The sequence below is a fragment of the Triticum aestivum genome, chromosome 7B (assembly GCF_018294505.1).
Source record: "Triticum aestivum cultivar Chinese Spring chromosome 7B, IWGSC CS RefSeq v2.1, whole genome shotgun sequence".
Lineage (NCBI taxonomy): Eukaryota > Viridiplantae > Streptophyta > Magnoliopsida > Poales > Poaceae > Triticum > Triticum aestivum.
In genome coordinates this window covers 762,713,298-762,740,583 of record NC_057813.1, presented here as the reverse complement: position 1 = coordinate 762,740,583, position 27,286 = coordinate 762,713,298, and the positions used below count along the sequence as shown (strand labels likewise).

Below are 27,286 nucleotides of genomic sequence, written 5' to 3'. Positions count from 1 at the left end.
TCTCCTCCCGCCGCCGCCGGCGGGCGCCGCCGGGCAAAGCCCGCGCGGTGCCGGCGGCGGCGGGATCTCGCCTGCCTTCACCTGGAGTAGGGGCCGCGGGGGGTTCCTTCCTCGGGCGCGGCTGCGGAACTCGGCGGCCGGCGCGTCGGGTGGCGCGTGCTGGTGGGCTCTGAGGCGGCGGCCTCGCTGGTGCGGACGACACTACTCCGACGGCAGGGAGTGCTCGTCGGTGAGGTAGGCCGGATCCCCTCGGCTGCGCGGGCAGCGAGGTCCCGGTGGGCGCTGGTCATGGCACGGGGAGGCCCCGGGCTCCCCTCGTCAGATCGGAGGCGATCTGGGCCGCTCGTGATGCATGACCTCCGGCCGGCCTGGCTCATGTTGTGGCTGGTTCGGAGGTGGCGGCAAGGTGCTTGGCCGGGGGAAACCTTTGGCCGCCGGTGGCGGTCACGGCGTCGATGGCGACCCGGACGCCATTCCCTCCTTGGTGGCGGCGCCGAGGCTATACCTCCCCTGCCTCCCCCCTTCCCCTACGCCCGGGTGAAAACCCTAGCCCCGGTGGCTAAGCGGCGGCGGCGCCACAGCGTCGTCACCTTCTTGAAGGCGCCGATTTGGGCCTGGGGATGCTGGGTGTGCATGGCGAGTTTGTCTGGTTCCTGGTGGCGGCCCGTCTGATCTACCGCGTTGCAGCTCCGTGGCTGCGGTGCTTATCTTCCGGCCGTGTCTCCGATGGCGACCTCGCCCTTCCTCACCTTGTACTTGCCGTGGTGGAGCGGTACTTCATCTCACTCATTGATGGCGGCGGAGATCGGCGGCATGGTGCCGTGGAGGCTCGGCGTCCGATGCGCGAAGATGGACTCGCGCAGGAGGAGGTAGCTGTCTGGCGTCATGGTGACGTCGATGGCTGATGTGGCCTTCACAAGGTAGAAGACTCAATATCATCTGAAGACGGACCTGTGGAAGATGGCGGCGACGATGCAAGAGTGTGTCTGACCGGATTGTGCCCCAGACCCGGTATGTGGCTCGGCTGGGGCTTCCGGCTTTTGATGTTAGGTTTAGGTGAGTAGTTTGGGTAGGGGCCCAGCTAGCATCCCTTCATCATATGGATAAGAGTAGCGGCATATGTTGCCAAGATGGTGGATTCAGGTATATTGTTTGTAATACTTTGTAAGGTCCTCGAGAATAATTAATAAAGTGGCCGTATGCATCTCCCAGATGCAGAGGCCGGGGGTCATCCTCCTTTTCTAAAAAAAAAAGTTGCTAAAGAACTGATGATTATTAGTAACCTTGCTATGTTGCTGTAACTGAAGATTCATCAAACATAATGGCAGAGTGCTGTATGTTTATATAGGTGCTTTGGCACTATTGGACAGTAGCAGCTGCCAGTGTTTTGAAATAATGAATTCGTATTTTAGCCCATGCTACTGAATTTTTTTCCGCTGCAACTCACGGACAAGTAGTTGTCGCTTAAATTGAAGTATGTAGATGCATTTCAGTACTAGATACAACCGTTTGAGCGATGAGTATTATAGCCCATGCTACTGAATTAAACAAGTGTATATGCAAGACAAGTGTTGCTGCATGGAGACAGGCCATTTGTGGTTTATATCCTTCATTTGCAGTGTTTATGACTGGTGTTTTTGGCCAAATTCGATTGTAGCAGCTGTTAGTGCTAAGCGTGCTCTTGATATGTCATCATAATGTGTCTGCTGTCGCTATTTGGAGAAGAACAGAGTGATTGACAGTATCTCTAGAGTGTTTGTGACAGTTCAAATCATCAAGGTGTACTGCATGTTGCATACAAAGTGATTGACAGGGAGGAGCAGGGTGCGCCAGTTAGAAGATGAGGACGCCGAAGCACCCGTTAGCCTGCAGATTGTTGGGACCTGAAGCTGGAGGTAAATTCCGCCAAGTGTTTAATTTGTTATAGTCAGGTTGCTCTGCTCTCAGTCACTTAGTAGTTTTATGAATGTTCTCATGTTGATTCCATCTTCCGTCTGGCTCAGAGGATGAAGATAAGGAACACAAAGCAGAGCTAGTTGATCAGACCATCCTCACTGCACAATCTGGTATCATTTTTCCTATTACACATTAAGTCTCACTGCGGTAATTATTACTATTAGCACGAATTGTTGTTTCGTGATCTACTAGCAGCTGATATCAAAGTTCATTCTTTCATCGTCGAAATAAAAACCTAGTGTTTTTGATATGCCACTGATATCAATGGCAATCAATATTGTTCACTTATTCAGAAGGCAATTAATCTGATAGACCTAGCCGATAGCTCATGGTCTGTTCCTGCACCCTTCTAGCTAAATGGTAGCTCATGGTTCTGTGTAGTAGAATATGTTTAAATTTTCTGGGTGGGGGTACAATTTTTTACTCTGAATAAGAAACAAAAGTGCTCCACATCCTGCATACATAACCCTGAACATTTATGCTCTCTGTTGTTATGTCTTGCTGTGTACGTTTAATGCCTGTATGTACATGGTTGTGTTTTGGTGGGTCTGGTCCTTCTTGAGACTGGAATAAGCGACTCTTCGGAAGGCAAGTGTAAGGATAACTTTTATTGCACAAGTTAACTTGAGACTGGTACACAAAAATACTGAAAGATGTGCTATCTTGCAGTATCTGCAACAAGAGTGGAGGACTCCTTTGCGGCTTGAATGGTCGGTATTCACTGGACTGGATTATAGATTTGTGGCGGTAAATTTATGACTGCCTCTGTTTCTACTTGACAGGGTTTCGGTGTTGGGCTCGGTTTTCATCATTCAACTCGTAAACCGAATTGCTCCGGTCCAGCCCTCCCATATGCTAGGCAAAGAGTCCCACATAACGTTCCATGGGCCATAAGATTCTCATCCCAGAACATGGTGCTTTCCTTTGCTTGTCTTCGCAGGTGGAAATATGAATGGGATGCTTTGCTTCTCTCCACTGTTGGGAGTGAGATATGCTTTTGCTATGCTTTGCTTTGCTTCGCTGGTGGGACTGGGAATGGGATGCTTTGCTCCAGCTGCCAACTTTTGCCCCCATATCATCTTAACTGCTGCTGTGTAACTGCTACGGTGGCTTGGCATCTGTGTAATTAATTAACTGTATGCGGGCAGCGTTGGATGGCCGCCTCCTGCATCCGTGTCCGCGGACGGATGCGGGTCGACATTGGAGTTGCCCTTATATGATTAACTAATTAGCTCGGGCCAGCGCAGCTGTTTGTCACTGTCACTATGAAGTCATCAAGTGTAGATAATGACGAGATGTGATGGTGGCAATGAGCTGCATCCATTCACACTAGAAATGTGTGATCTGTTTACCGGATCTAGACAATATTGTGATAAGAAGACAGAGTTAAAAACATGTTAAGCAGATTTGCTCTCCAACACCAGATCTGCTTTTTTATTTTCACTTTCCTGGCACACAACATGATTGAGTTGAATGTCCTCCTGATCTGAAGGAGGAGGAGGAGGACATCCCGTCCATCTCAAAGGTTGGTGAGGTAATTCGATCGAGTTTAATATTCGTCTTCTCTAATTACACTTAGCGCTAATTAAGTCATGCATCTTGCTTGTGTCTTCCTTGTCCCACTTGCTTAAGTTTCATCTTTGCTTTATTATCACAACAAGTTATACAATACAATGGCGATGGTTCTGGACGTGTTTGGATCCTACTGAGGTGACTTGTTTTGTAACCATTTTAATTTTCAAATACATTAAACTGCTACGTTTCAAGAATGTAAAAAATTTAATATGGGAAATATACAAGTCTTAAAATGTCAGAGGAGCAGCCGAGTGCCGGCGACCGGGCGGGGAGTAAAGTATGATGGAGGCGCCGCCGCTGGCCACCGGCCAGTCTGGTAAGCAGAGAGGGCGGCGTGGCGTGCACACGAGGAAAAAGCATATATTGCCATCAAGGAAAAGTTATGTCCAATCCAATTCGATACCCTCTTCAGATCAGCTGATTTGCTTTGTCAAATAATCTACTCCTCCATGGAAAAGGAAAAGAAGCTGCTTTGCTTTGCTTGCTCCATCGACGGGAATGTGATGCTTTGCTTTGCTTCTCTCCACCTGATGGTTTACCCAGCTCCGGCTGCCAACGAGTACCCTGTGGCTGTGGCATTACTTCCCAAATCCCAATCCCTCCAGGCTCCAGGTCTTCCCCAGCACAGCCATCGCCCCCGCCGCCACCGTCCGCTGGTATTTGTCGCCGCCGACTGCTGTGCCGTGCAGTGCATCCCATCAATCTCAAAGGTGGGTGACGTAGTGCCGTGCTTGCGGTAGTTAGTTAGTGTTCAAGTTTTATTTCCTTGTCTCTGTCTGCTACTTAAAATTCACCTTAATTGTCTCTAATTGTAATCACAGCAGAAGGTCAGCAAGTTGACCAATGGCGATGGTGTTGGATGCTTTTGCATCCTACATGGGGGACTACCTCAAGCAGGTGGTACAAGATGAGATCGGAACGATGCTGGGCGTCTCCGGAGAGATCGACAAGTTGGGAGACAAGCTTCTGGACCTAAAGAACTTCCTTGCGGATGCTGATAGCAGGAACATCACCGACAAGACCGTCCAGGTCTGGGTGGGGCAGCTCAAGCGCGCCATGTATGAAGCTGCTGACATCCTTGACCTCTGCCAGCTCAAGGCGATGGAGAAGCGTGGGCCATCCTCTGCAGAAGCAGGGTGTTGCAACCCCTTGCTTTTCTGCATGAGGAACCCCTTCCATGCTCGTGAGATCGGCACCCGCATCAAGGCGCTCAACCAGAGGCTTGATTCCATCAAGCAGCGCAGCGCTACTTCCAACTTCATCAATCTTGGGTCATACGAGGATTGACATAGCAGCAATGCCCATGCCTCTCGTCAGGGTAATCCTAGCCGGGAGACGGTAGGGGACTTTGATCGGTCCGCTATTGTTGGATACAAGATTGAAGAAGACACAAGAGCACTGGTGGCCCAGATCATGCAGACGGGAAAGGATGTCAACAATGACATCATGGTGGTTGCTATCGTAGGTGTTGGTGAGATCGGCAAAACCACCCTCGCCCAGAAGGTCTTCAATGACGAGGCAATCCATGGTGAATTCAGTAAAAAGATATGGTTGAGCGTCAACCAAAACTTCAGTGATGTTGATCTACTGAGAAGGGCCATCATCGAAGCCGGAGGAGATGCCCAACCACCTGAAAGTGCAAAGACCAGCCTTCACGAAACCCTCAAGAACACATTGATTGACCACAAGACCTTTCTGGTAATGGATGATGTGTGGAACCATAGAGCATGGGATGACGTGCTGAAAACACCCTTAGTCAATGCTGCTGCTTCAGGCAGCCAGGTCCTCGTCACTACCAGAGATGAAGGTGTTGCCCGAGGGGTGAAAGCTATCTGGCTGTACCACCGTGTCGACACATTAGCGCCGGAAGATGCTTGGTCATTGTTCAAGAAGCAGGTCTGTACTTAATTAAATACTAATCTTTTAGTGAAGTGAATAATCTATCTACATCTACGTATTGACAGTACTATGTAGTTAATTAAGAGAAATGTTAGGATGCTCCCAAATTAATGAGTCATTAATTACGTGTAATTTAGTGACTTCTATGTACTATTACCTCTTGGAGGTAAGAGATTGTCAGTAATTTTGTAAGGCTAAGATTACTTTGCAAGTGCCAACAACACTATTTGAGACACATTCAAGGACACCTAGATTTTATTTAATCAAGTCTGAGAAATAATTGGAAATTTGGATAATTATATATGTATCATTTCTACCAGTGAAGAGACATGGGTCGTATATTTGTATAGTGTAACCTTTTGTGAATACTCAGTCTCGTTTTCCAACATATGAGATGAAGATCTAAGTGCTCAGGTACTCAACAGTCTCATAGGACATAACATAAATTAAAAGTTATTTTAAGACAGAAAAATAACAATTTCGGTGAACCCCTGCAAATACAACAAAAGAATATAACATGGAAATAACTAGACTAGAAGTTGGCAGTAATTTTGCTAGAGAATTTGCGCACAAATTTAGTACTTAATGTTTGGCGTAGTATTATGCATTAGATAATTTCATGTTACCTTAAATTTGAAAACGAATAAAACAATATACGATTCTGCTAAATTTGGAGTTACTTGTAAAAAGAAAAAGAAAGTAAATTTGTTTTCTTGGCATAAAGTATGTATGTTATACATAGCTAACTGTATCTGTCCCTTGTACCGTCTCTTCGCAGGTATGCTCAAGTGAGATAGATGAAGACCACATCAATACGCTAAAGGATATCGGACTGAAAATTATACATAAATGTGGTTGTTTACCAATTACTGTTAAAGTGATGGGAGGACTCTTGCGTGAAAGAGGGGGACTACGCCGTGACTGGCAGCAGGTTTTTGATGATTCTAAATGGTCAACAACTAAAATGCCCCATGATCTCAACCACACAGTATACTTAAGCTATGAATATATGCCTTCTTACCTGAAGCAGTGCTTTTTATACTATTCTTTTCTTCCTAAAAGTAGAATTTTTCATATGGATGAAGTCGTGGCAATGTGGATAAGTGAAGGATTTATTCTTGGAAACTCTAGCGATTTAGAAGAATTGGGAAGAAATTACTACATGGAGTTGGTATCTAGGAACCTTATAGAGCCAGATAAATCGTATGCTGATATATGGTATTGCAGCATGCATGATGTTGTTCGCTCATTTGCTCAGTATATGACTAAAGATGAAGCACTTGTAACTCAAGACGGGGACAGTGATATTCTTGCTAAAATTTGTTCACAAAAGTTTCTTCGGTTGTCCATAGAAACTAACCGATCACAATCAGGTGAACTTGATTGGAAATCTCTACAGGCGCATCAATCAGTGAGAACATTGATTTCAACTCTCCAGATTAAGATGAAGCCTGGTGATTTGTTGGCTAGTTTTTCTAGTTTGCGGACTCTGTATATAGAATCTGGAGATATGGTTGTATTGCTTGAATCATTGCATCAGCTCAAGCACCTACGGTATCTAACACTAGTAAATTATGGTATATCTGTACTTCCGGGCAACATTGGCAAGATGAAACTGTTGCAATTCCTTGACCTTCGTGGATGTACAAGATTGCTGAATCTTCCTGATAGCTTTGTGAAGCTTGGCCAGTTGAGGTTACTTTCACTTCCCAAAGGATGTATGGTACCTAGAGGGTTTAGTGGTCTGACAAATATGAGGAGACTAAGTATGTTTCAAGCCCACATGGATACTTTTGGAATTAGGGAGAGCACTCCGAAGTTTAACCTAGCAATGTCCACAAAACCGCGCATGAAGCCATTGCACAACGCGAAGATGTGTTCGCGTAACAGTGGCCAAAAGTGTTTAAACATCGCCACCGGCCACCCATCAGGCCCCGGTGCCGTGTCAGTTTTCATGCTTTGGAGAGCCTCGTCAATCTCCTTGGGGAGAAACGCGAGCCCCAGCTCTTCGTTCTCCGACTCCAGGACCTTTTGAGCTGGCAGCCAGGCGTCCTCGCTCAGCCTGGCACGCTGAGGCTCGTCGGTCCCCATCAGGCTTATGTAAAAGTCGTAGATGTGTTTGCTAATCGCTGGTTGCTGGAGCAGGAGCCCCTGCTCCGTCTGCAGCCTCAGGATTAGGCATTTCCTGCGACGTCCATTCGCGTACGCGTGGAAGTATCCAGTGTTCGCATCTCCCTTGAGCGTCCACTTAAGTCCTCCTCGGTGCCTCCAGTATTCCTCCTCGGATCGGAGCAACTCCTCGACTTGCCCTTCCAAGGCGTATCGATGCGCCCATTCATGCTCCGAGAATGGACGCGAGTCTGCTTGAGTGTCGAGGATTGCGATCTCATCGAGAAGTCTCGCCCTCGAAACTTTCTCGTCTCGTCCCTGATTCGTGCCCCATCCCTTGAGGCTTGCACGCAAGCGTCCCCCCACCGCTGTCCAAAACTCCATAGGGCCGCGCTGCTGGCCCGTGGCTTGAACACTTCTCAACCATCTTTCCCGAAAGATGTTGTCGAAATCAGGGGCCTCGAACCATGCTGTTTCGAAAAAGAAACGCGGGCTGCGACGTACCTTATCTTCCCCTGAAGATAAGATGAGTGGAACATGGTCCGAGCCGATCCTTGTTTCAGCAAGGAGCGAGCATAATGGGAACACCACTTCCCATTCCGGAGACATGAAGGCGCGATCCAAGACGGATCTCACCGGGGCTAGTTGTTTGTTGGTCCAAGTGTATCTTGCCCCCGTTCGTGCCACTTCCCTAAGTGACATTGACGCAATTGCGCTGTTGAACATGGTCACCCTTGACCAGTTGATGTTGTCATTGTTTTTGTCCGCGTTCGATCGGATGAGATTAAAATCTCCACCCACTAGGAGCGGGACCTGGGATGCGGCAACTGCCAGCACCTTGGCTTCGAGTTCTCCCAGAAACTCTGTCGAACGTGAGTGATCTGCTGGTCCATAGACTTGCAGGATCGCGAGCTCGCGTAGCGAAGCTCTCACGCGAATATTGGCTGCAATGAAGAAGGTGCCTACCTCCCAGGACAGCACCTCATATACGGCACTGCAAAAGCCAAGCAGCATGCCACCCGAATGCCCATTAGCCGGGCTGTGTTGCCAAATGAAACGCTCCAAAGGGTCTATGGCTATGAGGTCTTGGTGCCGAAAATCTGATTTAATGGTTTCCTGGAGCCCTACTATATCGATCCCTTCTTTCCTGATGTAGTCGCGGAGTTGGGTGCGCCGCCCCGAGTGGCCGAAGCCACGGATGTTCCAAATGAGCATCCGCATCTAGATGACGCGGTTTCGCAGGCGGATCCCCCTAGAGGTGATCGCCTTGGCCACGCGCCTTGCCTTGCCGCAGCGAGGCGAGGGAGGAGCAGCAACCCCTGTTGTTGTCTCCCCTTCGGGCCGGAGACTTAGCGACGTCGAGGGATCCTCCTCGACAGCCATACGCTCCGCGTGTTGAGCAGCCGCCGCTGCGAGTGCCGCCTGAGCCAGTTCCTTAGCGCGCACCAGCGAGATTAGCTCGCTAACCCCACCCTCCCCGATTGGTGCAACTCCACTCTCCTCCAACACGTCGCCTAGGTGCTCGTCCGAGAAAGAATCCAAAATCGAGAAGCGGGGCAATGGATATACTCTTGTGGAGTATATGAACGCCTTTAATCAAGTCGTGACGGATCTAGCACGCTTGGGTGCAATGGTTGATGACGAGGATAGGGCAATTCTGCTTCTTTGTTCATTGCCATCATCCTATGAGCACTTGATCACTACTTTGACGCACGGCAAGGAGACCGTCAAAAATGAGGATATTACTGCGGCATTGCTATCTTATGATATGAGAAAGAAGAACGCGGTGGAAGTCTCTCATGGTGAAGGTTTGCTAGTCAAGGGTGAGCAGTGGCGGAAGGGATATGAGGCTGGGAAGAACAAGAAAAAGAAAAAGAATATACAGTGTCACAAGTGTAAGCAGTGGGGACATATGAGAAAGGACTGTCCAGAACTCAATGGTGGGGCAAGTGCTAATAAGGCAACTCATGGTGATGACTCAGACAGCAGCAGTAGTGATGTTCTCATAGTATCAGACAGGCGGTCAACCAAAGGTGAAGCATGGATGTTGGATTCAGCTTGCTCTTTTCATGCGACACCCAACAGGGAGTGGTTCTCTTCGTACAAGTCTGGTGAGTTTGGTTTAGCCTATGTGGGCGATGACACAGGTTATCGTGTTGCTGGAGTAGGTGACATCAAAATCAAGATGTTTGACGGAGTTGAGCGGATGCTTCGGGGAGTCAGGCATGTGCCAGGGCTAAGGAGGAATCTAATTTCGCTTGGTGTTCTTCATTATGGTGGTATGGTATTCCGTTGTGATCGGGATAGGAAGACCATGAGAATCATGGAAGATGAGGTGACCGTGATGATTGGAGAGAGGACGGCTTCACATCTTTACAAGTTGCAAGGGAGCACTATTGCAGGTGGAGTCACGAAGACTGGAGTTGCGGGAGTAGCAGCGGGGTCTCACGGCGGCGGCGGGTCTGGGGCAAACTCGTCGAGTAGCTCTCAGTAAGCTACGAAGAAGACAACACAAGTCCGGAGTACATGGAAGTTTGACGCATGGACAAATTCAAGGTGGTGGAGAATATTCGCCAAGGTGGAGTTTGTTGTGTTTGTGTCGAATATTTTGTACTAGTTGGGTTACGCTTGGACTTGGTGTTGTAGTGTGGGTAGGATACTTGTAGTGTCGGAGTCGGACACGTTGTACCCTTGGCCTCTTATATATGAGGAGGCACCTCACGTTGTAACCTATGACGACTAGATAGCGACAGGCTCGCAAGGGGGTGCCGGCGGCATGTGCCGGCGCCCGGGTGGCCGGTGTTGCGGTATCTCGGGGAGGAGCGCCTGTAGTCATTGCCCCGGGGAGTAGGCGAGTTCGCTGAACCTCGTTAACAAATCTCGGTGTCGTCATTGTCTGTGATTACTTGTTCCTCGGTGGATCGACTACGCACCTCGGATTTATTCTAACAATGTGGCAATGGTTGAGTCATCTGCGAAGTGATATTGCTTGTTGTATATATGTGAGATATTATCACAATGTGATTTGTTGCAGGCCAAACATAAAATAAATGAAAGAATTGCCACTACCAGATGATTTGCCAAGTTCGGTACTCGGTGAAATATCATCGCCGAGTGTGGAACTCGGCTATAGTGCCACGTGGCACCATCTGGTTTCTTGGATATGTCATTGTCGAGTGCCGGCCGGAAGCAACTCGGCAAAGAGTGTAACCTGGGCTATCGCTGGACATCTCTTTGCCGAGTATGCATCTCGGCAAACTGTCGTTGTCTTTGCCGAGTTTTTGCAGATGTACTTGGCGAATGGCCCGTGCCACGCGTCGACCGCCCATACAACAAGCTTTACCGAGTGTAAAACTCGGCAAACACATCCACGCTTGCCGAGTATTTCCTCACGGGGTCTCGGTGAAGACGACATCTCGGCACACTGTCACGGCCACGTGGCGGCCGCAGAGCATATGTGTTCGCCAAGTTCTTGCTTTAGGGATTCGTCAAAGTTTTCTGCCACGTGACACCCACCGTTTCCGTCCGGCCCATCGAGTCTTTTTTTTTGCCGAGTCCCCGTGTTCTGCGTCCCCACGTTATGTTCTTTAGTTAATTAGCTCCGTCCAATGTTGCTGTCTGCTAACGTTCGAGTGTACTAGGGTATGTATGACGAGATGTGAGTTTTTTTTCCGGCACACTGTCTCGATCTGGTCCCTTGTAGCCATGAGGACTAATTAAGAGAAAGATGCTCCTTGAGAAAGATACTTGAAATATGAGCACGCAGAGTAAACTATTTGGCTAGCTAGCATACAATTTTGGGCAGATCTAGAGAAAGTTTGCATGTGCTATCTGAAAATAGGTCCGTAAACATGACCTAGGGGTCATGATACAGCTACCAGCCTTCAAGATTCCCAAAGACCATAGGTTATAGCAGATGGAAACGTAAGCAAGCTTTTATGATGTGCCATAACATGTTCGTAACCATGACCAGAGGAGGGTCATGAGTCGGATAAATTGTCTATATATGTAGTATAAACCTGTACACTTTGGCTATATGACCCACATAATAAACAACCAAAAATGAAAAACGTTTACCAAGTTTGCCATGAGCTAGTACATGCTTTTGCCTTGAAATTGTTCTATTGTTTGCTTGGACCCTGAACCAGAGATAAATTATCATGGAGAGATCAGCCCAAATGCCAAAAAAGAAACCGCAAACTGCATTTTTGACATGCATATTGTTGTTCACAAATTGCAGTATCTTGTTCAGTTTATTGCTCTGTAGAATCTTTTCTCTTTATGAAAGGAAGAACGGAAAGGCTAGGGTCTCCTTAAATTTGCTCTGGCTTGAAAAATAAACCACGTGCACACTGTTCTCTTAGATGCTAGGTACCTTAATGCTATGTGACTTTTCTTTTCTTGGCTAAGTTTGAGATCCAGTAGGTAATGTCGCTTTTCCGTCTACAGGATGCTGCCAATAATCTATGCAGAATATTTTGTCAGGACTTCGAACTCCGTCATGCATTTGATGCCTCATGAATTTGTAATGTAAGTTGTTGATTTTGAACACTTGTTTATCTGAATTTTGGTTCTCATGGATGAGTCTGTAGAACATGAATTGGGCTACGTTTATACTGCATCGGTTTATATAAAGTTTGTGTTCAAAGTTTCAGTTCAGTTATATAATCCATAAATAAAGCACTCCACCCTCCACTATGCTAGCTCTCCTTTTGTTGCAAACTGCATGTGGTGGGCACGTGGATGGATCAATTGGCAATGTGGATGCAAAGTTCAACCAATGGCTAAACAGATCAAACAAGATGGATCAGTATATCTGACAGTAGCCCACGTTAGCTAATTAGTTAATTAGCTCCGTTCAATGCAGCTGTCTGCCACTGTTATTACACCGTTCAATGGCTCTCATAGTCTCACTCCTCAGTCGCTCCCGTCCACTTCCACCCAGCTGTGCTGTGGCCTTTTGCCTTAGCCGCCGGAGAGCACCTGCCTGCTGCTACTCTGCGTCCGACTACTAGTTTAGCTGCTGCTGCTGCTAGTTTCAGGAGGATCTGACCTGCTGCTCGCGGAGGCAACTCGCTGGAGGAGGAGCTGAACTGCTGCTCCCGGCGGCATCGCGTCGGAGGAAGATCTGAGCTTCCGCTCCTGGAGGAGACACGTCTTCTCTGGCGCTGCTATCACGCTGACCCCCACGTCTTCTCCGCCGTCTGTGTTGTCCATCCATCTCAGAGGTTGGTTGGGCAGTTCAAGTGTGATTTGTCTCTCTTTACACATAGCTAACTAAGCTTCCTGCTTGAATTTGAAGTTACCTTGTTATTGCAGAAAAATTAGCCGGCAACAATGGCGATGGTGCTGGATGCATTTGCGTCCTACCTGGTGGACATGCTAACGCAGGCAGCAGCAGATGAGGTGAAGACGATGTTGGGTGTCTCCGGCGAGATCGACAAGATGGGAGACAAGCTTCGGGACCTCAAGAACTTCCTCGTCGATGCCGATAGGAGGAACATCACAGAGGAGACTGTTCAAGAGTGGGTGGGGCAGCTCAAGCGTGCCATGTATGAAGCTGCTGACATCCTTGACCTCTGCCAGCTCAAGGCCATGAAGCGTGGATCATCCTCAGTAGATGCAGGGTGTTTCAATCCCTTGCTCTTCTGCATGAGGAACCCCTTTCATGCCCGTGAGATCGGCACCCGCATCAAGGCACTCAATCAGAGGCTTGATGACATCAAGGAACGCAGCGCTGCTTTTAAATTCATTGATCTTGGGTCCGATGGGGATCATAGCAACAATACCCATGCCTCTCGCCATGGTAATCCAAGCCGGGAGACGGTAGGAGACTTTGACCGGTCTGCTATTGTTGGAGACAAGATTGAAGAAGACACGAGAGCATTGGTGGCCCAGATCATGCAGACGAAAAAGGATGTCAATGATGGCATCAAGGTGGTCGCTATCGTAGGTGTTGGTGGGATCGGCAAGACCACCCTCGCCCAGAAGGTCTTCAATGATGAGGCAATCCAAGGTGAATTCAGCAAAAAGATATGGTTGAGCGTTAACCAAAACTTCGGTGATGTTGATTTGCTGAGAAGGGCCATCATCGAAGCCGGAGGAGATGCCCAACCACATGAAAGTTCAAAGACCAGCCTTCACGAAACCCTCAAGAACACATTGATTGACCAAAAGACCTTTCTGGTAATGGATGATGTATGGAACCATAGAGCATGGGATGACGTGCTGAAATTACCCTTACTCAATGCTGCTGCATCAGGCAGCCGAGTCCTCGTCACTACTAGAGATGAAGTTGTTGCCAGAGGGGTGAAAGCTATCTGGCCGTACCACCATGTCGACACATTAGCGCCTGAAGATGCCTGGTCATTGCTCAAGAAACAGGTCTGTACTTAATTAAACGCTAAATCTCTTTCATTATCTCCATCTACTTATCAGCAATACTATGTAGTTAGTTAAAATAAATGTTAGGAAGTTGCCAAATTAATATGAGCCACTTATTGCGTGTAAGTCAGTGAATTGTATTTACTATTGCCTCTTGGACGTAAGAAGTTGTCAACAATTTTGGTAAATCCCTGCCAATAAAACAAAAGAATAAAACACGAAAATAACTAGATTAGAAGTTGGTAGTAAGTTTGCTAGAAAATTGGCACTCAAATTTTAGTAAATAATGTTTGGTGTAGTATTATGCATTTTAGACGCTTGAGGGACACGATCATTTCACGTGACCATAAAATGTGAAAACAAATAAAAATAATATATGATTCCTGCAAAATTTGGAGTTACTTTCTATAACAGTGATGAGAGAGTAGTGCTAAAGTATATTTTTCTAGCAGTATGTTCCATTTTGTAATAAAGAGAAGGAAAGAAAAGTTGTTATATGTGGAAGCCAATGCACATATCTTCGGTATGTAGGAGAAAGATAAGTAAATACATTAATAACATTTCTTTTTCACATGTACTTTCTGCACTTTGAGTATTTACAGTCAATCGTAGCTTGATAAATGGACACATACATCAACTAGTCCTCTTAAGAGGTAAAAAGAGCGCCTTAGAGGATCTTGGTACATAGTTAACTAAATGTATCAGTCCTTCTATTGTATGTTCACAGGTGCGCTCAAGTGAGATAGATGAAGACCACATCAATAAGCTAAAGGATATCGGACTGAAAATTATACAGAAATGTGGTTGTTTACCAATTGCTGTTAAAGTAATGGGAGGACTCTTGCGTGAAAGAGGGGGGCTACGTCGTGGCTGGCAGCAGGTTTTGGATGACTCTAAATGGTCAAGAACTAAAATGCCCGATGAGCTCAACCACACAGTATACTTAAGCTATGAATATATGCCTTCTTACCTGAAGCAGTGCTTTCTGTACTACTCTCTTCTTCCTAAAAGTAGAATTTTTACTATGAATGAAGTTGTTGCAATGTGGATTAGTGAAGGATTTATTCATGGAAATTCTAATGATTTAGAAGAATCGGGAGAAAATTACTACAAGGAGTTGGTATCTAGGAACCTGATAGAGCCAGATAAATCTTATGTTGATATATGGGTTTGCAGTATGCATGATGTTGTCCGCTCGTTTGCTCAGTATATGACTAAAGATGAAGCACTTGTAACTCAAGACGGAGACAAAAATATTCTTGCTAAACTTGGTTCACAAAAGTTTCTTCGGTTATCCATAGAAACTAACCGATCACAATCAGGTGAACTTGATTGGAAATCTCTACAAGCACAACAATCAGTGAGAACATTGATCTCAACTATCCAGATTAAGATGAAGCCTGGTGATTCCTTGGTTAATTTTTCTAGTTTGCGGACTCTGCATATTGAATCTACAAATATGGTTGTATTGGTTGAATCATTGCATCAGCTCAAGCACCTGAGGTATCTAACACTAGTAAATGCTGGTATGTCTGTACTTCCGGGAAACATTGTCAAGATGAAACTATTGCAATTCCTTGACATTGCTAGATGTACAAAATTGGTGAATCTTCCTGACAATATCGTGAAGCTTGGCCAGCTGTGGATACTTGCACTTCCCAAAGCAAGTATGGTTCCTAGAGGGTTCGGTGGTCTGACAAATATGAGGAGACTACGTATGTTTCGAGCCCATATGGATGTTGATTGGTGCAGTTTGGATGAGTTGGGGCCTCTTTCCCAGCTCAGATTTCTTGCATTAGTTGAATTAGAGAATGTATCTGCTGCCTCGTTTGCTTCTAATGCTAGGCTCGGCGAGAAGACACATCTTATCAAGCTATTCCTGTGCTGCACAAGTAAACTGGGAGATGATGGGTTGGTCAAAGAGAAGGAAGATGTCTCCGAGGAAGAGCAGCAACGAATTGAGAAGGTTCACGATAAGCTCTGCCCTCCACCTGGTGTAGAACTTCTTCAAATCAAGGGGTATTTTGGCCGGCAACTCCCGAGATGGATGATGTCCACATCAATGGTGTCTCTCAACAACTTGAAGACTTTATTTTTTGATGACCTGGCTTGTTGCACACAACTTCCGAATGGGTTGTGCCAGCTCCCTAATCTGCAGTTCCTACAGGTCTCTCGTGCTCCATGCATCAAACATGTCGGGACTGGATTCTTGGAGGCGCCAGCAGCTTCATTTGCAAGGTTAAATGAAATGAAATTGTTCGCCATGGTGGAATGGGCGGAGTGGGACTGGGAGGAACAAGTACAAGCCATGCGCCGTTTGGAGAAACTCGTGCTCATGAATTGCAAACTGAGGCACGTTCCTCCAGGCCTTGCCTCCAGTGCAAGATCTTTGAAAATATTAGGTCTACAATATGTCAAGCACCTTAGCTACATTGAGAGCTTTCCTTCTGTTGTTGAGCTTCTAGTGAATCGATGCCCTGACCTGGAGAGGATCACCAATCTCCCCAATCTGCAGAAGCTTTCCATCATGTACTGCCCAAAGTTGAAGGTGCTGGAGCGTATCGCTTCTCTTGAGAGGCTGGTCCTGGAGGATTACAACATGGAAAAACTCCCAGAATACATGCGAAACATAAAGCCAAAGCATTTGCAGTTATTCTGCAGGCTATGGTTGCTCTCTGTGGTTGCCACGGGACAATCTGGCACTGAGTGGGACAAGTTCGGCCAAGTGGAGCATGTCAAGGCATATGCAGGTGATGGAGACAGCCAAAGAAAATGGTATGTTTTGTACACGAGAGGAGACAACTGCAAGTTGGATTCAAATATTAGCAGCTCTACCGTATTTGAAGGTACAGAAAATCAAACATTTGTACAGGCTTTGTCTTAATTTGTTTGAGCACTCTAATTCTGCCAGTTTACAAATTCTTTTGATTTTTCTCATGCTTTTCGTCCATATATACTGCACGATGACTAGATAAATTATGTACCTTCCTAGTGCATTTTGCTAAGTATTTGCCTTCTTGTTCTTCTAGGTTTTCTTGAGCTTAACATACCTAGAGTATCATGTAACCAGTTTTGTATTTTTATTTCCATGCAGAAACCTTATCATCTTCTATGGTGGATGCGCAAGGATTTGACGCTCTGTATAAAATGAGAAGAAGTACCTTTAGTTACATCTGCAGCTTGGTGAGGATCCCATTTTTCGAAGGTATGATGGCACGGGATCACACCTTTGTTGATGGAAGATTGTTGTCTTTACAAGATGGAGTAGCTGTCGCTCTGAGGGTACTGAACTCTGGTGACTCTCCGCTTACCGTAGGATCCTCTCTTGGTGTGAATGAGTCAACTGTCTCGTTGGTAACTCAGCTGTTTGTTCAGGCTATGTGCCAGCGAGCAATGCACCACTTGGGCTGGCCAGGCTCTGCCAAAATGGAGAAGATCAAGAACAAGTTTCACAAGATCCATGGCCTGCCAAACTGTTGCGGTGTTGTACATACAACTCACATCCCGTTTGGATCAGAAAACCATGACCATGGTGTGCTATTGCAAGCCATGTTTTATCCAGATCTGAGGTTCGCAAACACTTGGCGGGGGGCGTCAGGTAGCATGAACCAGTTGAGCCTTTTGCATGATTCTTCGCTCTTCAAGTCCTGCCAGGAGGGTACTGTGCTGAATGGCAGGAAGCTGAATTTATCAGATGGCTTGGATGTTGGGGAATATATAATTGGTGATGCAGGATACCCTCTTCTCCCCTGGCTTCTCACACCTTACCGCCTGGAAGACAAGGACCTCCTTTTTGCAGATTTCCCTCCTTATCAAGCCGAGTTCAACAGAAGACACTCTGCAGCATTAGACATCACCCTCTCTGCGCTGAGGAGGTGGAAAGACACTTGGAAGATCCTGCACAGAGGGGTTGGTTCATGTCCACCTTCTCAAACAATCTGTGCGTGCTGCATATTGCATAATATAGTGATAGACATGCAGGAGGAGGAGGAGGAGGAGGAGGAGGAGGAGGTGCGCCGGTTAGCAGACGAGGATGCGGTCAGGATGAGGGATATACTGTCCCGGCACTTGATGGAATCTGGAGGTAAATTAACACAACTGCACGCTGATTGCTCCTTCTTATGTGTTTGTTCGAACACTTTGTCTGTTTACTTTTCTCTCGTTTCTAATTCCCTCCTATTGATTCCATCTTTTATCTGTTGTTGGTTAGGCCACACAATGGCTGTTGCAGAGGCGGACCAACAAGCAGCAGCAGTTGCATCTGGTTCGGGAGATGGAAACAATGAGCAAGGAGCATGCCGACGACAAAGAGCAGATCGAGGGAAGGAGAAAGTGCATGCATGATAGCTAGATAAAGAGATGAGATCAAACCGCCTTCTCCAGAGAATTAATCTGGCATTCTTTTTTTCTCTGCTACCATTTTCAAACTGGAAGTTGTGTTTAATCTCTTTGGTGATATATATGTTGCTTAAATTACTTGGACAGAAATTAAGTTGATCGATACTATTTGTGATTTTCTATATATGTATTCTTTCATGTCCTTGCAGCTGTAACCCTCAGGAAGGAAGGAACCAAATGGAGCAGAGTCATTCAGTTATACGTATGTTGTTTATAGGCAACATATATGCGTCTGGGCCGTTGGGCATGATTCATTCCCAACGTTGTAGCGTTATGCGCATTGTGGATAGATAGATATGTCCCTGCCTGCAACTACAATGTTGTTGGCTGTCCCTAGTCTACAGAGCAGAGTGGGGAGATGATTTTGCACTCAACAGGAGCAGTGTCTTTACAGAGGGAGAATATAAGAGAGACGAGTGGTTGTACAGTTTGAGTATCATGGGCTTTGGCGACATACAGATGTTCAAAACAGAGCAGAGTGTTGGGTTTTGATCAGTAGATCAATTCACCAGTAACCGGAGCAACACGCGTGTGCAAAGCTAGCAAGCACACAGCCTAGTAGCTTGATTGATGAACCAACCTCCCGTACGTGAAGCTGGCTTGCTAGTGCTCTAATCGCTCCGATGGATTTACGTCGACGGAACTCTGAAGTAACTTGACGACAGGACCTTGTCGGTCCTGTTAAATACTTCTCTATATTGCTTTTCTTTTCTTTTTTCGTTGGTTGTACAAAGCTACCCTGCTGGTGCTTATATACACGTTCATACAAGACTAGGAAGTCGACTCGGACTAGCAAACATAATACTACTAGGACTCAGCCTAACTCCTAATCCTATACGTACACAACTAGGTTAACTTTCACACAGAGTGGGGAGGAGACACATCGACTGATTTTGCACTCACCAGGAAGGAAGTCCATATATAGCCAAGTGCTTTGTACATGAAGGAGAAGATAAGACAGCAAATTCAGGCAGATGGTGGGGCGGATGATACAGTTTGAGTATCATTGGCTTTGGCGGATGATACGTACGTGATCCTTCTTCACGTATGTTGGTCTGGTTGTTGCATTTGAATTCAGGTTAGTTTGCCAAAGGAAAGTTTGGGTCATTCTTCCCTGTGAACAAGAGCATGATCGATGCGAGTGTGATTCACAGTTTATTCACGACACTCGTTTTACAATAGTTTGTGCATCATGCATGCTCTTGCTCACGTGGTCAGGTTTTCTTGTAATTTTGCTTGCTCCATATATATATATATATATATATATATATATACACACATATATATGTGCATGCTGTCCTAAGCAAAAGAAACTGAACCTAAGCTTGCTATGCTTTTGGTGTATTCTCTGACAACAAGTTTCATGGCATATGCCTGTGCATGGATGACATTTGACTATGAATGAACTTGGGTATCTTGCTTATTTCCAAGTCTTGCGGTTGTACATGATGGTTTCAACAGATGGATGTGAACTGAATCTATGTCCAGGTTACACCGATGTAACCTGATTCTGAAGAAGAAAATGCCACATACAGATGGCGTCGAACTTGGCCTCGTCGATCTGACTCTGCATTAAGCAAACTTGCTGGCATCAAGATTTTGGACCCCCTTCCTTCACTGGAAGTCTTCCTTCGAATTCACACTCATTCATTCATCCAGAAAAAAGAACTGATCGACATTGCCAACATCTCACAAGAAAGAAGAGAGCAGAGTTGAAGTTGCCAGCCTGTTTACTTGCAGCTACACCCGTGTTGTTCTTCGCAAAATCCATCAGGTTTTCAGTTGAGACCAATCTAACGATTTACCCATCTCCTGAAACCACAACTGAGCGGGGTGAGATTAGCAGGTTGACAACTAAATAGGCTCTGCTCTACAGTCTGTCCAACACTGTTATTTTGAGACGGTCCACGTTGATTGTGACTAACAAAAAGTCTATGTTAGTAAGATTTATGTTTGGCAAATACTAGTGTTTTGTATTGGAGTATACTATTGGCAGTAAGCTTTTATGCTTCGTGAGAACAATTACTGATGTCAAAATTCTTGTCTTAGATTTATCTAGATACGGATGTATCTAACACTAAAATGGGAATAGATACATCCATATGTAGACAAATCTAAGACAAGAATTTTGGGACGGAGGGAGTAATTGTTAGAGAAGGATTGAATAGATGACAGCACATGGTGAGCGACGCGCCCGGGCATTGTCCATTCTGATATTGCTGCCCGAGTGTCAACAGTGACATCAGTTGGCAAGTGGACAATGATGTATCATTCTAGACAGTGCCACCAGACGCTCGGATTGCCAACTGCGATCTCGCCTTGGCTCAGAAATTTGGATTACAACCTGAAGACGACACTATATATAGAGCCTCAAAAGGAGCACGCAGTTGAGAGGAGCTCTCATGAAAATTGTAACTAAATCAGTTGCACCGTCTGTTGAACAGTTCTTCATCTTTTTGCCTTCTAATAAACAGAAAACAAACAAGAAAAATACTGCTCCCTCCGATCCACAATAAGTGTCACAGTTTCGAACTAAGGTTAACGCTTATTTTGGATCGGAGGGAGTAAGAGACATAAATAGTGTATAGCCTATTGGATTATAGCAATATCATTTCAACTTGTTCAGAAAGCAGCTACGTACTATACTTATTTGCAGCAATTAAGATACCAGCTGCTCTGATGTAGACATGGAAAGTGAAAAATCCTGATACTTTGAACCTGAACTGTTCTGTGATACACTTAAGAACCCAGGTGCATCGGCAGCAGCTGAGAATGAACAATCTCCACCAACAGCTGACAAGAATATATATATATATAGCAGCTGAGAAGCAGGCGTCTAAAGTAAGCATCAATTCTACAGCGTATAAACAGATTGAGGGAATAATGTATAGATAAATAACCTTATTCTATCCAAAGGATAAATAAAGCAACCTCCACGTTGATCCAAAAGAAACTACCCAAGTTCAGGTACGACCACAGCATACAAAAGATAGCAGCTACAACCAGTACCAACCAAATGTGTCACTCCAAGGATAACAAAACAACCGTAATAATATAACAACATACTCCCTCCGTCCGGAAATAATTGTCATCAAAATGGATAAAAGGGAATGTATCTAGATGTATTTTAGTTCTATATGCATCCATTTTTATACATTTATGCGACAAGTAATTCCGGACGGAGGGAGTACATATTTATGTACACGTCTTGGCAACAATTGCAGAAATCGGCGATGGAGTAAACTGAGGGGTCGACCTACTACACATGATGAGAGCCTGAGAAACTCACTCCACCTCATTGAGAGACAGTGGACAAGAGGTGTGGTCCCTGGAGCCATGCTGTTACGAATAAATGAATACATAAGATACTTGAAAGATCAAAAGGTGTTGTGAAATAAAAATTACAAAACGTTATCTCTTTGAGTGAGGGCAGGTGAGGTCTTTACCTTTCTGTTTCTATACAGTTGCAAATCTGGATGAAGACTAGAGAAAATCTTTTATGCAGATATGCTCAATCTTTGGCCAGCTTTCCCCATGAGGTGATTGGCAGCTCTTCTTCAAGAGTTCAGAATCCCGCACGTATATTCCGTGGACGGAAGATGGCAAATCAGGTAAAGATGATATATTGGGGCATCTATGAATTCGCAGCTCCGACAGGCATGAAAAGGACTTCAGATTTCCTGGCAATGAACTGATTTCACAATCCATAAATGACAGGTTGATGACAGATGAGAAATCTACTGACTCCTCAAATGAAAAGGACTCCTTGCATCCTATAAGACGCAAATATCTTGGAGCTTTAATACCTTCAACAGAGAGCATGTGGTTGAGCATTACGGGGCTGCTAACAAATAGGTACTCCTGGACTCGCAGCTGTGAGATGCACTTCATACTGAGGTTCGGGACATGCACAAATTCTGCACCGAAAAGTTGCAGCGAAGACAACCCTTCAAGAAAGCACAAGTCCTGTAGATTTTCTAGTGACAATGTTCTGAGGGAGGTTAAATGACCAATCGACAATGATGAAGAGCTTCTGCAGTGACTCATGTCAAGATATTTCAGGTGTGGCAAGTCAATACTGAGGAAATCAGCTGCGACCACACAGTGTCGTATGTTGAGCATCCCAAGGGAAAATGGCAAAAAATCTGATTCATGTGTCAACTCTACAGAAGGGCAGCTACATAAAGAAAATATTGAAAGAGCGGAAACAGCTCGCAGCCCCCCTAATGATCTAAGGCACCAGCACGAGTTGATGAACAATTCATCAAGCTTTGTCAACTGTTGGAGAACATCCTGTGACGGAAGTGTAGTCAAAGTCATAATCTCTTTTAGTGACAATATTCTCAATGCAGTGAGACCAACAAGGCAAACCGCTAATGCTTCATCTGCAACGACACATGAATAAAGGTGAAGCCGACAAAGCCCTGATGGTGGAACCAGTTGTAGGCTGATGTTCCTTTTACATATGAGTCTTATCCTCTCCACATGGCAACATATCCATGCATTGATGATATCCTCTTTCACCAATGCTTCACTCCCCTCTCTTTTTAGAGTACTTTCAATGGTTTGAAGATGAGAAATATCAACATCCATCAATTTCATCAAGCGCTTCAGAGATGAATGTTCTGACAACAGTATGTCCTTGATGTTTGATCCCGAATCCACCTCCCATGTGGAAGAAAGACGTGACTTCAGGCTGTCTGTCATCATGGTGTTCTCCCTTTCGTCATATTGTTTTAGCTCATCGCTGGAAATAAACATAAGCAATATGCACTTCTTAATCACTAACTCTTCAAGGCTAGCTGGAAGAGAAGGTAATGTCTTCAAGTATGGGACATTCTTGAGGTGAAGTGAGGAGCAATTCCCAAAGAGAGCGGCATTTGATGGTAGGATTTCTAAGGCACTGCAATTAACAAGTGCAAATGATTCCAAATTCTGGAAATAAGAATCCCTGAGTAACCAGCCTGGGTATTTTGCATATCGGTAACCTTTGATAGTAAGGCCCCTTATTTGCGGTGGTGGCACCAGACCTTCCAGGGTTTCCAAATGTAAACTATCAGGTGCAGTCATGTCATTTTCTTCACTCCATTCAAGGTGCAATCTCTCGAGATGATTTTTCTGATGTAGCTTTGCTTCTAAAGCTTGATCCTTCCCAGCAACATTCTCAAGATTTGAGACACTTAAACTGCCACCAAGGTTGTTCATGTCTTTCAGTTGTCGCAGCTCGTAGCCCCTCTGTTTTTTCACGCAAAATTGATCGAGATTGTGGAGTGAAATTAACTTGCCTATGTAAGGGATTTGGCCACGCCCTTCAAGATTTCTCAACTTACTTAAACTGAATATTTTTTCAGGAAAAGTTTCAACCTGGGGACTGAACTGAAGGTATTGCAAGTGGTAAAGAGCACACAATGATCCTGGCAATTTGGAGATTGAAGTTCTTGTGAGGTTCAAGTACCGAAGGTGCTTCAATTCACCAACAGATTCAGGCAGGTTGCTGCTGTTATAGAACTCCAGAATAAGTACACGCAACTTCTTCAAATTCTGCACCACCTGCTGGAAAATGTCTCTTGCATCATCTGTAACTGGCTCAAGGCAGACAAAGGTACGTAAATGATGTAGCCTGCAGATCAAACGCTGATGTTGCTTCAAACTCTTAACACGAACAGACAGATGTCGAACAGTTTGTGGTATTGTTGCCATCTTATCATCTTCTAATCTGAAGCAGACTTCTTTAGACAATGACTCTGCCAAATCATGAACGAGATCATGCATAACATACCAGTCCATAATTATACCATCATTGTAAACTGGTTGAAAGAATGAAACTGAGAGCATCTCATCAAAGCAGTCCCTCCCAATATCTTCAATTCTTTTGTTCACATTGCACGAATCAAAAAGTCCCTCTCCTACCCACATGCGAACCAACTCCTCCATGATAAAGCTGTTGCCTTTTGGATATAAACTGCAATATAGGAAACACCTCTGCAGACTTGGATCTAAATTCTCGTAACTCCACAAAAGTGCTCTACTGGGATCACTTAAGTTGTCAATCCTTAGAGCATCTTCCCATGCTGCCTTATCCTTTTTCCTGCTTAGTTGTGAACCCACAGTTTTTGCTGCCAGAGGAGATCTTCCAAGTCTTTTAGCAAGCTTCTCTGCAATCGTTTCTAGCTGCTCATGCAACCTCTGGTCTCCAATTGCTGCACCAGAAAAGGCATGTTCCTTCAAGAGTGCTAAGATATCAGTGTTTTTCATTTCTTTCAAAATAATAATTTCCTTACAGTAAAGAGCAGCTGGAAGTGTCTCGGATCGAGAAGTTACCAAAACTTTGCTTCCTGTGTGTCGAGAAACTAGAGGAGCCAGTAGTTGCTCCCAGTCCTCATTGCTGTTTTTTTCAAACCAGACATCATCCAACACAAGCAGGAATCTCTCTGATTTTTTCAGGGTGTCCCTTAATATGCATTGGAGAGTATCAAGATTATCAACAGGTGGGCACTGCCCTCCTTTTGCTGATTCAATAATCAACCGTGTATGGCCAATAACATCAAGTTTGCGCGAGATGCAAACCCACATCCTGACCTGAAAATGTTCTTTTACCCTCTCGTCATTGTAAACATATTGCGCCAAGGTGGATTTTCCCATGCCTCCAAGTCCAACAATGGCTAGACCAGAAAACCTACTTGTATCAGACTCAGCAGCAATCAGCTTGGTAAGAAGACCTATAATATCATCGCGGTCCTTGTCACGACCAATCACTTTCGGAGGTGCTATTGATGTGGCCACTCGAATAACAGCTGCTGGCATTGTGGAGGCCCCAGCAGGTAAGCAAAGTAGTTCACGGAGGCCCTTGGCTTTCGCAAGGATGAGCTTCAGTTCCTTCAACTGGTCGAGTAGCTTTTTGTTCTTTGGGCGCAGATTGGACAGCCTGCTCGACACAGTATGCACATGCTTCATAATAGTACCACTAGAAGATGCATGTTCTATCAAAGAATCCTTCCCCTTCTCTGCTTCGCGCTTGAGGATGTTGTACTCATGCTCATCTAGCAGGTCCTCAGCTTTACAGAATGCGTCTTTGAGCTGCTGGATCCAGTTGTTCAACATTGCCCTGTGAGGGCTCTTGTTAGCTGCTTCAACCAGTAGAGTGAACTGTGGCATGATGTTGGTCTCCAGTTCATGGAGCTCACTCACCATGTCCACACCAAGACACCTTGCGGGGTCAGCTAGCAGCTTCTTCAAGATCGGTGATACCACCAACTGTAAGCCAGCCCGTACACCAGCCACAGCCAATGCCACTTCCGCCATTGAAAGCACACCGTGGTATTGAGGGGGGTGTATCTTTTTTTTTTGTGTGTTTCTTGGAAGTAGAAAGGCACGGTGGGAAAATTGGGATTTTTTGAGGAATGAAAATCGGGAATATAACAGAGCAAATATGGGAAATAGGTAAAATTACTCTGAAGGCAGATTGTGTTTGTGTGTGTATTCACAGAATCTTCAATTTGGTTGGTGGTTGGTGGAGAAGATGAAAAAATGATGCAAAGAAGTGTATCTGGAGGGGACACTGAGACAGAATGAATGGGTGAAGACACTAAACCGTAGGGTCAATACGGAGAAGTAAACAATAGCTAACTCTAAAGATTCCTCAAAAAAGAAAAAGATGGCTTCTGGAGTGTAAATCAAAGGTTCAAGACAGCAATAGATGGGAAACCTGCATGAGCGAAAACAGGGAGATAAATCAGTGAACATACAGCAAACAGAGCCGCTGCAAGCTGATTCTTCTTCCTGCTTTTGTGCAAGTTAATAGTATATTTGAAGAAGAAAACGGCAAGAGCAAGACTAACAGTGACAAGAAAGAAAACGAAGGGCATAGAGCTTACGTTGATGAAGGGTGAAGGCTGATGAAGGTAGCTAGCGATTGCAGGAGCAGGTGCGGTGATGAAGGGGAATGAGAAATTGCGGGAGAGGCGAATTGGAGGCAACACAAGACCGATGGGGTGAAATCAAAGGTTTTTGATAGCAATAGTTGAAAAACCTGCAGGAGTAAAAAACAGGGAAATAAATCAGAGAGCTGCATCATAGAACACACTGTAAACAGTGCCGCTGCACACTGATTCTTCTTCTTGCCTTTGGCAAGTAGATGTATTTGAAGAAGAATACTAACAGGGACAAGGAAGAAAACAAAGGGCAGCGAGCTTCCACAGATGATGAGCTGCAGGATGACCAAGGCAGCGAGCGATCGCTAGAGCCGGTGTGATGATGAAGGGGAATGGGAGGTTGCGGGCGAGGCGAATTGGAGGCAGCACTAGACCATAAGAGAAATAGGACGCAAGACACTCCAAATGGGGGTCAAGAAGACATGAATGGATCTGATCCACCTAGTCGAATTTTTTAACTTGAGCTGAGCCCAACTTGCTGAAAAGCTAATAGGTACACACTGTCTTTAGCGCACTCACTAATCAAATGATGATTAAAATACATGAAGTGGCCGCCTTAGGTATAATTAATAAAAAGAAAGTGCCCATCCACTCATGTTTTTTAACAATGAAACGGTAGGTCATCTTACCTGCTTCTCTTTATTTGTTTCTTTCTTTCTTTTCCATTATCATGACTGGCCCTTTTGTGATTTCCAAGAACCATCGCTCCAGTTCTCAAAGGTATGACACAGAATAAAATTATGATCTCATATGCCTTCAATTTACAGGATATCCATGGCAATTGACAATTGCAAATGGGTAATATGATGTGCATTGAAGGAACAACAATGAAGACAGAACATGACAACGTGAAACACAGAGGAAGTGGGGGATAAGACAGATTATGACAACTGTAGCAGTTTGGGCCTGAAGATAGGTCACCTTACCTGCTTCTCCTTCTTCTTTTTTCCATCGCCATCACTGGCCTTTCATAGTTTCCAAGAACAAGCTGGAGCAGGTAGGCCACATCCCTGCATGAACATAGGTGAGAGGTT

The 27,286-nt window shown here is 45.3% G+C and overlaps 3 protein-coding genes across 4 annotated transcripts; 2 read left to right on the top strand and 1 right to left on the bottom strand.

Annotated features, from left to right (window-relative positions):
- Nucleotides 1–4,384: 4,384 nt before the first annotated feature.
- Nucleotides 4,385–6,680, top strand: LOC123155907 (putative disease resistance protein At1g50180). The gene is made up of 2 exons (XM_044574057.1): nt 4,385–5,427; nt 6,209–6,680. Exon 1 carries the CDS (start codon nt 4,408–4,410, stop codon nt 4,816–4,818), a length of 411 nt encoding a protein of 136 aa, XP_044429992.1. The 5' UTR covers nt 4,385–4,407; the 3' UTR covers nt 4,819–5,427; nt 6,209–6,680.
- Nucleotides 6,681–12,500: 5,820 nt separating this feature from the next.
- Nucleotides 12,501–18,292, top strand: LOC123155905 (disease resistance RPP13-like protein 4). The gene is made up of 5 exons (XM_044574055.1): nt 12,501–12,767; nt 12,859–13,923; nt 14,651–16,769; nt 17,018–18,007; nt 18,134–18,292. Exons 2-5 carry the CDS (start codon nt 12,877–12,879, stop codon nt 18,265–18,267), a joined length of 4,290 nt encoding a protein of 1,429 aa, XP_044429990.1. The 5' UTR covers nt 12,501–12,767; nt 12,859–12,876; the 3' UTR covers nt 18,268–18,292.
- Nucleotides 18,293–21,034: 2,742 nt separating this feature from the next.
- Nucleotides 21,035–26,674, bottom strand: LOC123155903 (putative disease resistance protein RGA1). 2 transcript variants are annotated; one of them, XR_006477667.1, is made up of 5 exons: nt 26,480–26,674; nt 26,196–26,350; nt 22,128–26,026; nt 21,768–22,012; nt 21,035–21,660 (listed from the first exon to the last, which is right to left on the bottom strand). XR_006477667.1 is itself a non-coding variant. In XM_044574054.1 (4 exons), the coding sequence occupies exon 3, from the start codon at nt 25,621–25,623 to the stop codon at nt 21,805–21,807; it is 3,819 nt and encodes a 1,272-aa protein (XP_044429989.1). In that variant the 5' UTR covers nt 25,624–26,026; nt 26,196–26,350; nt 26,480–26,674; the 3' UTR covers nt 21,035–21,660; nt 21,768–21,804. The 2 variants fall into 2 exon arrangements, 1 of the variants encoding a protein (XP_044429989.1); XM_044574054.1 differs by having other exon boundaries at nt 21,768–26,026.
- Between the last annotated feature and the right edge of the window lie 612 nt (nt 26,675–27,286).

What these genes read in the sequence shown, in the direction of transcription:
- LOC123155907 (XM_044574057.1), top strand. Translation starts at nt 4,408, where the DNA reads ATGGGGGACTACCTCAAGCAGGTGGTACAAGATGAGATCGGAACGATG.
- LOC123155905 (XM_044574055.1), top strand. Translation starts at nt 12,877, where the DNA reads ATGGCGATGGTGCTGGATGCATTTGCGTCCTACCTGGTGGACATGCTA. An exon ending in GGTCATTGCTCAAGAAACAG is followed by an intron (nt 13,924 to 14,650) that starts GTCTGTACTTAA and finishes GTATGTTCACAG; the next exon opens with GTGCGCTCAAGTGAGATAGA. An exon ending in CAGCTCTACCGTATTTGAAG is followed by an intron (nt 16,770 to 17,017) that starts GTACAGAAAATC and finishes ATTTCCATGCAG; the next exon opens with AAACCTTATCATCTTCTATG.
- LOC123155903 (XM_044574054.1), bottom strand. Translation starts at nt 25,623, where the DNA reads ATGGCGGAAGTGGCATTGGCTGTGGCTGGTGTACGGGCTGGCTTACAG.